General features: G+C 34.3%; 1 protein-coding gene across 1 annotated transcript in view; it reads right to left on the reverse strand.

Moving 5' to 3' along the window:
• The window catches only part of LOC128985604 (WD repeat-containing protein 26), a 37,738-nt gene that overhangs the window by 18,850 nt on the left and 4,912 nt on the right, over positions 1-13,976 (reverse strand). Inside the window, exon 2 of the mRNA XM_054405237.1 lies at positions 564-663. Within this exon, the coding sequence (XP_054261212.1) occupies positions 564-663 (100 nt within the window). The remainder of the gene's footprint in view (positions 1-563; positions 664-13,976) is intronic.

Genomic DNA, 13,976 nt, shown 5'->3' on the forward strand with positions numbered 1-13,976 from the left:
TGATCGGATGGTGTTTATGGCCTCTAGGGACCTCAAAACAAAAAAGTAAATCGTTCCCGGCTCCAGGTCTTAGCATGAGTACTACTTTCAGTTGACAAATAATCGAACATCATAGCAATGTAGGGCCTACTCGTTCTTTGTTATAATCAATGTTAGTACTGCGGAAGCAAACTGGACACCACAACTAGAAAGGCACGAGATACAGTCACAATAAGAATGAACTTTTAATATTGTACAGACATCGGTCGAACACTTACTATTAGCAGTGTCAGATTAAAAAGAGAGTTTAGACATTCAAGAGTCAACTGTTATGTGTTTTTTGTGAGAAGAAATTGCAATGACATCATAATTAAGTTGTATAGAAAAATTAAATTGTATGTGTAAGCTCATTAGTAATTAGGTTTCAATAGAAGGCCCATGATCCTATTCCCCGTTCCTCAGCAGATGAGTATCCGTTACGATAAGGTAATCCTACACATATTGTAATTATGAATTAAAAGTAGGCTATACCTTAATAGATTGACAAATGTTAAATTCTGATGAATCGAACAAAGTTCACAAACCTTATTCCAGTCACCGTCCATGACATGCTGACGGAATTTGGCAGCGGCCGGGTGATCAAGGCGGCAACCTGACTCTTGAATCAGCACTTCAGCCGTATGACTGCAAAACAATTAACATAATTTTATCATTTTGACTCAAACTATCTTTACCAATAGAAACAAAGAAACAAATAGAAAGATAGAACAAAATATACAGGTAACCTTAAAAAATAAAACCACATTCCAAAGGCGAAACAAAACCATTTTAGACATTGCATTTAATTTCAATAAAAGAAAGTGACATAGGTTGGTGGTCGCTTCTAAAAATTTAAGTCAAGAAAAAATATCTTAATAACCATACAGCACAAGCAGTGTACTGATTGAATTTATTAATGATGTTACAGAGGCTTTGGTCTGAAACCTAATGCTTGTGTTTTCCGTGACTTGTCCAAAGCATTTGATTGTGTGGATCAATCAATTTTGCTTTCAAAGTTAAAAGACTATGGTGTAAAGGTTAAATGTTTTTCTTTATTTGTGGACTCTTATTAGCTTAATAGAAAGTAGGCAATAGAATATTAGGTAACAAAAATTGTGTGAAACATATGTCAAACTGGAATTTATTTAATTATGGTGTACCTCAAGGGTCAATATTGGGGCCTCTTTTTTCCTGAACTTAATTAATGACCTTGTAAAAGCTATTTGCAGGAATTTAATCTTATTTGCTGATGATACAAGGGCAATCATAAGAGAGGATTCAGTAAACAACTTAATTGTATCAGTGGAAAATACTTTGGATTATATGAAAAATTGGTTTTCAAACAACGGTTTGAAATTTACAAAACTCATAAAGTTAAATATCTTAAAAAAATAAACAGTGCAATTTGCAAATTAAAGTTTATGGAATAATGTTTAAATTTAAATTAAATATGTTTATTTATCCAAATTTCATTACAGAAAGATAAATAAAACATATAGCAAGATTATAGCTAGTACAACATTAATTGTCAGATAAATCTGCCATACTTAAAGGCCTACATGGGCAGGTGTCTGTGCGTAGGCCTGGTTATCAATCTACGTAATTTTAAGGGCAAAAAAACTGTATATGGGAAAGATTTGTTTAAGCCTTAATTGTTTGAAAGAAAACTTAAATGCGGATGAGAAAATGTCAGCGACAACAACTAAAGCCAGTTCAATCACCAGAAGACATTTAGAGGGTGAGGGGGTAGAAGGGTCAAGGATTTTTGGTAAGAGTCAAGTATGGTGTGGTCTAATCAAAGTCTCTGGCCTCTTCTTTGGCAATGGTGTGCAGTAAAACAAGAATACGACTTTTGAATTTCTGTAATGAGGGTAAACTAGAAACTTGTTGAATCATATTTTTGAAATAAATGTCGATAGAGAATCTGAGCAACATAAAAACAGTTGGTTGGTAAGCTAGTTAGAACTGATTTATGTAGCTGAGGTACAGATATTCTAACATTGTGTGAGTACCGGTATCTGGTGAGGTGCTGATGCGTAACTGCTGTAAGAATCGTGTTTGAGTTTTCGAATGTGTGATTAAGAAGAAACTGGATGAAAAGATGTCTGACCGGTAATGTCTCACTGAATAGAGCGTCAGTGGAGTACCTTTTATTTTTTCTAAAAGCAACTTTCAAAATTGCCAAGGTGGTGTGATAGCATGCTACCCAGCAAATAATTCCAAATGAAATCAAGGATTGCACATAAGCGAAATAAGCTCGCTTTCCGTCATCCTCATCTAAAATTTCACTCAATTGGTTAAAAGCATAGATATTTTTACGAATATTTTTTTTTCAAGATATCTACATGCTCTGTCCACTTTATTCGGTAGTCAAAATAAACACCCAAATATTTATAATAATCTAATCTTTCAATGTATTCACAATTACAAGATAAACTGTTATAGTTGCCGCAGCCATTAATCGTCAAATTGTCTAGGCTATAATCAGTGCTGATACTGAGTGATATGAGAAGAAATTTAGGTCTTGAAATTAGAAATTTAGAAAATAGTTGTTGTGACGCAAAGCGCACGCTATATTTTTTATAGTGTGGGCATTCACGAAGCCGGGCTACATCTCAAGCTCTTAACCTGCCGCGACTGCAAGAACGCCCACCCCCCTCCCCTCCCCTACTTCCTTACCGACTCTCGCCCTCTTCCAAAAAGTCCCTTGTCCTAGCAACTACGATCCAGCATCTCCGTTACTACAACCGGCTAAGTTTTAGATTAAATGTTAATTAAGGAATAGATGGATAAATTAAAATGTCTGGCTAAATTAGGAAGCAAGCGGGGAACCCAGAAGGGTATTTGAGATGTAGGAATTAACGTTTAAATGGTTCGATGTGTCTCACATCGGACCATTTCAAACATGATATTAAATTACATGTCCCCAGATTGTTCTCCACATTTTCTCAGTTACATTCATAGATATTTCCCTTTCAGTAATTAAGTCTCCAACCAAATTCATTGACTCAGCAGTATTAGCAACCAATTCACCATTTTCAGTACTTAGTGTTTGGAAGGATGTATTTAGGTATTTAGTTCAATTAGTACAAATAAATCAAGGCTGGCTAGCGAAGTGTTCTGATCTGGGTAAAAGATCTCCGTCCCTCTGGTCCCCAGCAATCTTCCATTTTAACTTAATTATTGGTAGCAGATTCAACCCGCTTAAATTTGGTACAGATATAGCAATTCTATACCCGTTAACATTATCCCACAGGTAGAAAAGATAAATAATTGGTTTCAGCAATATGACATATACTTTCTCCCAATAGCTTGTCAACAACCTTTATCATGGGTAAGCTATGGGAGTAACTATGATATTTTATAGGGAAAAATCACAAACGTTGCAATAAGTTCTAAACCGTAATTGTTCCCGGTACAGCAATGGGGGATTACACTACAGTAGGCTATTTGGTTTAGAATTATAAGAACCACAACACATTAATTTTAATCAAAACATGTTTTTTCCCTAAAATACAATTTTGTTTTTATTTATGGGGTTTTATGGGAAAATAACATAATTTACAATAACTTTTGATCCATATTTTTTACAGAAATGGGAGTTATACAATTTTTTTCAGAATTTGGAGGGCTTAACAACATACTAAATTTTTATCAAAACCGTTTTGACTATTTTTGAAAAAATTTGACTTTTCCGTTATTTTACATGTTTTTATGGGAAAATCCAAATCAAAATTTCAAAAAGATTTAAAAAAAACACCCGGAGATACCATGGATTAGTAAAAGAAAATTTGTCAGAGGTGGTAAAATTAACACATAATTACAATACAAGGAATAAAAATAATTTCAGATTACCAAATCACAAGTTGATAATATTTAGAAACAGCCCTCAATACATGGAGCTAAGATTCTAAAACAAATTTGTATCTAAAAAATACCCCCGCCGCAGCAAACCTGCAGACTAAGCGAATTTCCATTTGCCTGATTGGATTTACACTAAAATGTCTCCTTAAAAATATCACATTATTTATCCCTGTTTAAATAGAATCACTTTAACACATACTTAGGTTTGCTGCAACAGGGAGGGTAAAAGTGCTTTTTTATGTAAAATGTTAATTGTTAGTAAGAAATAAAAACATTTTCCAAATTTGGGCAAAATATGTTAATAAACAAGCAAACTACAACAGTTTACTTATTCTCCATAAGAATAACATGGGAATTTTAAATTTACAATTTTTTGGAATTTTCTCCATAACCATTAGGCGCATTATAACGCTTCAATATACTAAATTATTTGTTTTTTTAAGCTCTACAAAATAGTTTAGAAAGAAATTGCAAAATTTGATGTTTTTTGGGTCAAAAATGGGAAAAACCCATTTTTACCCCATAAAACCCCCCAAAAACCCCCGTTCCCATGGTCCGATCATGCTAGTTCGCGAACTCGTTTGAATAAACGTAGGTTTACACGTTTGTACCAAATTTCATCAAAATCGGATCATTTTTACTTGAGTTATCGCGCTAACGGACACATATATATATAAATATATCTAATATATAAAATTCTCGTGTCACAGTGTTTGTCTGCAAACTCCTCCGGAACGACTTCACCGATCGTAATGAAATTTGGTGTGTAAATTCTGTAGGTATGCAAATCGGACGTAAACTATTTCCCGTTTCGAAATTCTTAAAAGGGCTCCGCCCCAGTGGCTCTGGAGTTTCCCATGTTAACCTTATGAGAAATGGAATTAATGAATCTTAACAGCTGTTTCAATTAAACAAGTTGGTTCTGTTCTATGATGTTCAATAGCATTAAAGTTACAAGGATTACCAACAGGGTGCAGCACTATTATTTCTTTTACATTTATGACAACAGCTAATTTGCAACCAAAAGGTGAGTGAGCGTAGCGAACGAACTTCAACCTGGAGGCGAGTGAGCGTAGCGAACGAGCTAACCTGGAGGCGAGTTAGCTTAGCGAACGAGCTCCAACCTAAAGGCAAGTGAGCGCAGCGAACGAGCTCCAACCGAAAGGTGAGTGAGCGTAGCGAACGAACTTCAACCAGGACGTGATTGAGCGATGCGAACGAGATCATTTTGAAAATTAAACGTAACGGTACTTTCTTTCCATCGGTCTGTCTTAGGGGAAACCTATAACTTAGGCGATACGAAGTTCGCCGGGTCAGCTAGTATATATATATATGAATTTGAACGGATGGTGTTTTTGGCCTCTAGGGACCTCAAAACGAAAAAAAAAATCGGTCCCGGGTCCAGGTCTTACCATGAGTACTACGGTAATAGCGTATTCCCTATATGGGAAATTCGCTAAAAAATAAATGTTACTCAATTCAAAGATCAAATTGATAAAGCATATTATTCACTTGGAGAATATTTGGAAACCCCTATATAGAGTTGTTAACAACTCATTTATATCCTACTTGAATTAATTTTAATTTTATTTTAACTATTAATTTTATTTTAAAATCACTATGACACACCAATGGTTCTTATATATGAGTTATTGTACTTAATTAAATAGGTAATCTATTTACAGAAGCATTACAGGAAGTACCCCACCTCTCAAGCCCAATCGCCGCCACTGTATAGGCCTACACCTAAATTGGCCAATTGGCGATGCTTTAAAAAACAATATTCAGAATAGCCCTGATTGAAAATTAATCTAATGTTTTGATAACTAATTAATTTGCAGTACCGGTAACTAAAACTATTTTTTTTATAATTATCTGTAGCTATCATAAAATATGTGAACATTTTGAAAATTAAATTAATGATCATGATAGTGAGAGTTAAATGCAAGGTTTTTTAAGTAGATAAATATAAAATATATTTAGGCTGGTTATATCATGTGTGGATATACAACTTTCCTCCCCAACTTTTCCAACATGGTGGGATCAAATAGCATGCAAACTGTTTCATGAAGAACAAATTAAATTAAGTCGGCCCAAGAGACATATCGCCGTAAAATGTCTTGCTAGACACTTCAGAAGAGATGGCAGGTCATGCAACCTAATATTTTACAACAACCTACTTTACATTTGATGCAGTAAGACCCCTTTTGTCCATCATTATTACATTTAGGAAAAGAAAAGCTATCAAGAACATAACAATGAGTTTTATAAGAATAGTTTGATTGTGTTTTGTGACCTATGGCAAAAATATGTCACAGAAAACATGTTTAAACTTAACTAACAACTGGAAGTAATCTTATCTTACTAATATTATAAATGTAAAAGTTTGTGTGTTTGTTTGTTTGAAGTTCAATCACGCATAAACTACTGGACGGATTGGGCTGAAATTTGGTATGATGGTAGCTCACATTCCCGATTAACATATAGGCATATTCTTATATCAAAAATCCTTTCGGGCTCCGCCCCAGTGGCTCTGTAGTTCCCCATTTTAACCTTTTGAGTATTCAAAGGGAATTAAAGAATTCAGTCAGCTGTTTCAACTAAAAAGTTGGTTCTATAATATACAAAAGCATTAAAAAGTTAGGCCTATAAGATTTCCAATAGGGTGCAGCACTTTAATTTTTTTTTATTTATGTAAACAGCTAATTTGAACTAAAGCAGCAACAAAAACTGTGATACACAATGAGAACTGTCAAAAATAGGATTGTTTACAGTTATGTTTATGTTTTTAATGTCATGAATAATTTGTGCATTTGTAAAGATTTTTTTATTGTAAAGGTGAAGTGGTAGAACATTATGGCTATGGTAGATGTGTAATAACATAATATGCAGTCAATTTAAAGGAGAAAATTTTATCAAACTTTGTCCTCCCCCATTGAAAACGCAAAGGTTTCACAAGCTTAGCTGCAATAAGCATTTTAAACTTATATGCCAACCCGTACGAAGGACGGGTACTCTGCTAGTTTAATATATTGCAATGTCATATTAAAATACCCCCGCCGCAGCAAACCTGCAGACTAAGCGAATTTCCATTCGCCTGATTGGATTTACACTAAAATGTCTCCTTAAAAATATCACATTAATTCCTTATTTAAATTTTTTACTTTAACGAGTACTTAGGTTTGCTGCAACAGGGAGGGCAAACATGTTTTTTTTGTTGTAAAATGTTAACAGTTTGGTAAGAAATAAATGCATTTTCTAAATTTGATCAAAATATGTTCATAACAAGCAGACTACAACAGTTTACTTATTCTCCATAAGAATAACATGGGAATTTTAAATTTACAGTTTTTTGGAATTTTCTCCGTAACCATTAGGCGCATAATAACGCTTCAATATACTAAATTATTATTATATTTTTTTTAAGCTCTACAAAATGGTTTGGAAAGAAATTGTCAAATATTATGTTTTTTTGGGTCAAAAATGGGAAAAACCAATTTTTACCCCATAAAACCCCCAATAAACACCCATTCCCATAGTCCGATCATGCTGGTTAACAAACTCGTTTGAATAAATGTAGGTTTACACGTTTATACCAAATTTTCATCAAAATCGGATCATTTTTTTTGCTCGATTTATCGTCCTAACGGACACATTTATTTATTTATTTATCTATAAGCTATGATTACATATGCTACGCAAAATAGATATTGCAAATTACGGAAATTTTGTGCCAAGTCGTTTTTGGATGAGGCCACCTTCACGTAGTTGGGTGGTCCCTCAACAGAGGCGCTGTGTCAAGTCTCGATCTGCATTACCATTCAAGTTCGGGTGAGATCGGTAATGTTCACGTGCTCGGGATTAACTTGCCTGTATGCAACACACTCGCCGACCTGTCGTCATCGTATCTCTAGTTTGAAAGCGCACAGCTGTCATTAATGTACCATAACTTTATCTTTTTACAAAAATGGCAGTTATTTACTTCAAAATTAAAGTGACCACGTAACAAAGAGCTAAAGGATACTAAAGGTTTACTGATATAAACACAAATTAATAAAAATCTTCAAAAATTGCTGTCACAGTGATATAATAAGCTTACAATGTTATACTAGTTTCTCTGCAAGTTGAATTTTAACGTACATTTAGAGAACCCCTAACAATTTAGAAATTTATAATTCTTACAAGTTTTAATAATTCGTGACTGTTTGTAAGTTCGTCGACTTTTCTCACTTTTCTGTTTTCGGAATTTTTATACACAAAGTTTGCTCCCGGATTTCTAGACTCACGCAATATCTTGCTACTAACTCACAATGAGGAATATATGGTTAGTCACTTACTACCTAACCATTCACTGGCTACTTGACCTTTTTAAACACAGTTTGTAGGAAGAACATTTATCTACACAGATCGGCATTTGTTTTCAAACTACGTATTATCTCGTCACATTATTGGTGTTTTGTAAGTGCCGTTTGCAACTGAGCTTTGAAGAAAATGTAGAGCATAAGATATAAAATATAGATTTTAGATTTGGATTGTTTTATATAACAAATCTTTCAACTGACGACTATATAAAATAAATTTAAGAACACATAGTCTTAACAACAGCAGAACCTTAGTTGCACATAAATTAAAGAGGTTATCTTTACCACGTAAAAACGATATTTAGGTTGGAAATTGGAGGTCAGTCACACTCTCGCAATCACACGAAAGTGAACTGACCCGATTGACCCGACATCCCAATTTTGTACGTCTATTTTCAATTGACAATAAATTACAAATTATTGCATAATAGTATGATGAAGGTAGTTAATAATATATTTCGGAACTCTATCATAACTGTTTTTAGGCAGACTCTAAAGATAATGAGACATTGACAGTAGAAATACTGGTGAATTTATCGCTATGTGATGAAGGGGCTGCCGCGAGACGGTGGTGATCGTCTGTAGAGGCAGTAATGAGTGCAGATTGCTGAGTGACAATTGGTGTACATCCATAGTTTGTTAGTACATAACTAGTCATGTTGGTACAGCTTCCTTTTTACTTCTATTATTATTAATAAAGCAGTTAGGTTCAAAATGCAGTTCACACACTATAAACGTGAATGTAAAGCAGTGTCGGGAAGGAAGGCCTTTCCGTTTTTTGATTGCCGTGTTTGCCATTTATCACATACACTCGTCTTAATACCTGGTATTGTTCATGAAAATATCCACATCATAATACAATTGTAATTCACTACACATAATACTAACACTTCTTCACTCTTGCTAATCCATCTTCTAATAAACCTCGTGTTACTTACATTAAGCAAACAACCACAAAATAAAGGTTAACCATAACAATAAACAACAACAAAAAATACGTAAATAACAGCTGGTCATGTCGGCAATGAAGTCTTAGGTTGTGAAGACATTCGCTAGGCTTCGCATGGAAATTGATATCACAAAAATGGCTTGGCTGCAATATCTATTTTGCGTAGCATATGTAATCTTTGCTATAAGTAATTTAGTTATTTGAAAGCAGTTTCAAACTATTTCTATTATTAATATTTTTTATGTGTATGTATCAAAGTTGTATGCTGTTTGCTGTAGGGTAGTTGTCGTGCATGTAATTTATGTTACTGTGTATTAGTGCCTTATGTAATTGGCTGTTAAGCTGTATAAGAGCACTTAATAAAGAATTTTGAATATATATATGAATTTGAACGGATGGTGTTTTTGTCCTTTAGGGACCTAAAAACGAAAAAGTAAATCGGACCCAGGTCCAGGTTTTATCATGAGTACTACGGTAATCGCTTATTACCTATATGGGAAATTCGCTAAAAGTGATTCTTGTTCACTAATCCCATAGGTTTAAGTTCGCACTGCATCTGAGACATTAGTGGTATGGTATCAGAGAGATATGAAGATAAACTTTCCCACTCACATTGTAACTAGTTGTTTGGTTGTCTTTGTTGATTGTTGCTTTGTTAGAATTTATCTTGTTGAACACAGATTTTAAGCTAAGGTGCTAAAGCCCTTGGTACTAAAGAACTTCTGAGTACAGACAGGGATTGTATCACACAGATATATCACACAATATCAGGGTATGCCATGATTCAATTGACTGTAGGGAGATATTGAAGCTTACACAAGCTATACTGTTTTTACAAAATAGGGGGCCTAGATTTTTTTTACAATTTTCTCTTTGTTTACTTGTGTTATATATTTGTTAATTGCAAGATATTTGTTTGATGCAAATCAAATAGAATTAAGGTGATTTCATAATATATATTATCGGATATAGATTTTGATTCGGCCTGAATAAATAATCTTTTGTTCATCTCCATTGCAATTATGGGGATTTATGGGGACAAATGGTATGGAGGTAACAAGATTTACTTTAACTAAACTAAAAGGTAATTATTATTATTTATTATTAACTTATATAAAAAAAACAGTGTTGTTACACATTGGGATTACTTACTTTTACTACTCTTACTCCCATGGCCATCGATACCCAAGGTGGTATTTGGCCTTGCCAACTGAATGCCTCCATTTCTTCCGATCTTCGGCATCTTCCTCCATGACTCTTATCTTCCTCATATCTTTGGTCACTTCATCTTTCCACCTCATTTTGGGACGCCCAGGAGGTCTTCTTCCAACAGGGTTCTTTTTCCAAACTTTCTTAATCAATGCATCATCTTCTCTCCTTAACACATGCCCGAGCCATCTTATTCGTCGACTTTTTGCTTACGCCACAGCATCTGGTGTTTTATACAGGTCTCTAATTTCTTTGTTATGTTTGATCCTCCATTCACCATTTTCTCTTGTTGGTCCAAAAACCTTTCTTAGTACTTTATTTTCAAAGGTGACAAGTTTTTTTTCAGTACTTTTGTCCAGAGTCCATGTTTCAGAACCATAAAGCAGAATTGGACGAATCACAGTTTTGTAAATTTTTAGTTTTGTGTTGACAGAAAACAGCTTTGATGATAATAGTTTATTCAAGGCAAACATACTTCTATTGGCTGCATTTATTCAGCTTTGAATTTCGGAATGTTCGCTGTTATTTGCGCTTATTATTGTGCCAAGGTATTTAAAATTGTCTACTTTTCCAAAATTTTAACCTTCAATAGATAGGCTTCTAGAATGGTCTTGATTTCGTCCGAAGTGCATGAATTTTGTCTTTTCTGCATTGATTTTAAGTCCTACTGTTTTGGTTTCCTTAATTAGTATTTTGGTCATGTCTTTAAGGTCTTCTTTGCTTTCTGCTATCAATACCACATCATCTGCAAAAGCGAGCACTGATATATTCCTTCCTAATTTCACTCCAAAATCAGTTTTCCTTATCTCTTTTAGTGCTCCTTCCAAGGCAGTGTTAAAAAGAATGGGGGATAGACCGTCACCCTGTCTTACCCCAGTTTTCACCTCAAAAGTTTTGGAAAGTTCGTTTTCAACTTTTACTTTACATTTACTATTTTTTACACTTAGCTCAGCTAAATTAATTAACTTTGTTGGAATACCAAAACTTTCCATCTTTTCCCAAATTTTTTCTCTCCTTAGGCTATTGTAGGCTTCACTAAAATCAATGAAAAGGCAGAAGACATTTTTGTTATATTCCCAATATTTTGAGATAGTTTGTTTGAGGACGAATATTTGGTCTGTAGTAGATCTACCTTTTACAAATCCTGCTTGGTGGTCTTTGATAATTTCATCGATATATATCTCTAGTTTTGCAAGAACTATTTTGGAAAAGATTTTGTACGTCATATTCAGAAGTGATATTCCACGATAATTGGCTGGCTCCTGCTTATCTCCTTTTTTGTGCAATGGTACTATTACTGCTTCTTCCCAGTCCTTGGGATTACTACACATTGGGATTACAGCAGTAAATTGTAAAAAATTTTGTTAAATGTAATTGCCCACTAATCATGGATCAAATAATACTGTATGACCAAAGGGTTCAAAGGTTGAAAATTTGCTGATATTCCAGATAAATAACAACAGGGTCTACAGTATACTTTAATACTTTTTACTTTTTCAATGAAATGGCGACCATACAAAATAGGTATTTTAAGCCTATATACAATAGTTATTTGTGTAACTAGTGGTGAAAGTGGCACTTTGCTGCACACGAGTGCGGCTCGTGCGGAATGATCTCGAGTGCAGCAAAGGCCTTTTTCACTCGTGTTACACATTATATTTTTCCTACAGTCACTATAAAGCATATAAATAATTAGTCTTTCAAACACTATACAACACGTTTTTAGGTTCAGCTGGGAACACAAATGGTGCCCTAGAGAAAGTAGTACCCGCGGTCCGTATCACTCCGCTATTTTTCCTCCGCAAGAAATGTGCTCCACGTTTTGAGAATATAGTTCCGTATGTTTTTGTAATTTGAAGTGGTTTCCGCGCCTAAAAAGAATGCTTTAAAGGTATTTTCTTGTTTATTAAGATCGTAGGAATGTTTTAAAAACGTTTAAAAGAAAAGTCCAGAAAGTTCAGAAATACCGAAACTATAAACACAAAATGACAGGTTAAATCGTAGTTATAATAGTCAATCAGCTGCTCATAGTGTTATTATCTTTAAGTGTTGCCAACCTATTTCCAAGCGTACACGGATTACGTGCATAATAGCACCACGCTGTTTTGTGTTGTTTCGTTGGAATCCTGATGTGCGGCAAAGTATAAACCGTACGGCAAAGTATAAACCGTACGGCAAAGTATAAATATGCAGCAATTAGCAGCTTTCTGTACTATAAACAGTACAAGGAAGCCAACTTTGTCGGGTGACTGTAGGAAAAATAATATGTCATAATCACACCACAGATTATTGAGGATACATTTTAAGAGTATGTACACTTTAATCTGTAGTAATACGTATGAATTATACAATACTGTAAAACAATTCATATTATTTATTCCCTCTGTCCTTCTTTAAATTTCATAATCATTTCAATTTTTTGTGGACTTTGTTAGTTTCAATCGTTTCAACTAAATTTCTCATTGTTCAAATGCAGGTGATAGCCTAATAAACGATGGCACTATTCTTAACTTTTTTTAACCCTATCTGACGGGTGTTGTCTTCTAGTCGGCGATGTGTGAGATGGCAGAGGTTTTGGCTAGGGTTACTAGATGGTACTGTGTAAAAAAAGAATATTTTTGCTGGCGGCCCCAACTAGTGGATAAAAAATAACGGGCAAAATTGTATACCATACCTTTAATAGTCAATATTCAAATATCATCTGCAAACACAGACCTATGTTGCATCTCGCTAAAAACTATGAGTAGTCTAAATAATCTAACACAAAAACTTGAAAATAACGTCCTCTTTTTCCAAGTTTTGTAGCTCTATCTTTATTATTTTATGAAATACTAGCTGTACCCGCGGGCTTTGCCCCGTTTAACTTCATAAGTATTCGCATGGCTCATTCACGTCCTGGTTGAAGTTTGTTCGCTACGCTCACTCACCTTTAGGTTGAAGTTCGTTCGCTACGCTCACTCACCTTTTGGTTGGAAATTAGCTGTTGTCATAAATTAAAAAAGAATAATAGTGCTGCACCCTGTTGGTAATCCTTGTAACTTTTATGCTATTGAACAACATAGAACAGAACCAACTTGTTTAATTGAAACAGCTGTTAAGATTCATTAATTCCTTTTAAATTTGAAAAACCATAAGGTTAACATGGGGAACTACATAGCCACTGGGGCGGAGCCCGAAAGGATTTTTGGGATAATAATATGCTTTAATGTTAATCGAGAATGTGAGCTATCATCATGCCAAATTTCAGCCCAATGCGTCCAGTAGTTTATGCGTGATTGAGCAACACACACACACACACAAACTCACAAACTTTCAGATTTATAATATTAGTAAGATAGAGGTACCAGTTATCCAGGCACTTTTAAAGTATTAAAAATGTATGACAAACGTTCATTTTTAAACTTTTGTAATTCAAATTCTGTAGGTGTTCACTTTAACTTAGACCAAGAAGAGGTCTAGTTTCAAATTTAATTGGAGATCATTTTTGTAATGACATTTAAGATACTTTCCCCTAAAGCACATGTTTTTAAAATATTCAATAAAAACAAAGAAACTACCGGTACACATTTTTCAAC

The sequence above is a fragment of the Macrosteles quadrilineatus genome, unplaced genomic scaffold (assembly GCF_028750875.1).
Source record: "Macrosteles quadrilineatus isolate MER2022 unplaced genomic scaffold, UCM_ALF_1.0 Scaffold_2__2_contigs__length_208266976, whole genome shotgun sequence".
NCBI lineage: Eukaryota > Metazoa > Arthropoda > Insecta > Hemiptera > Cicadellidae > Macrosteles > Macrosteles quadrilineatus.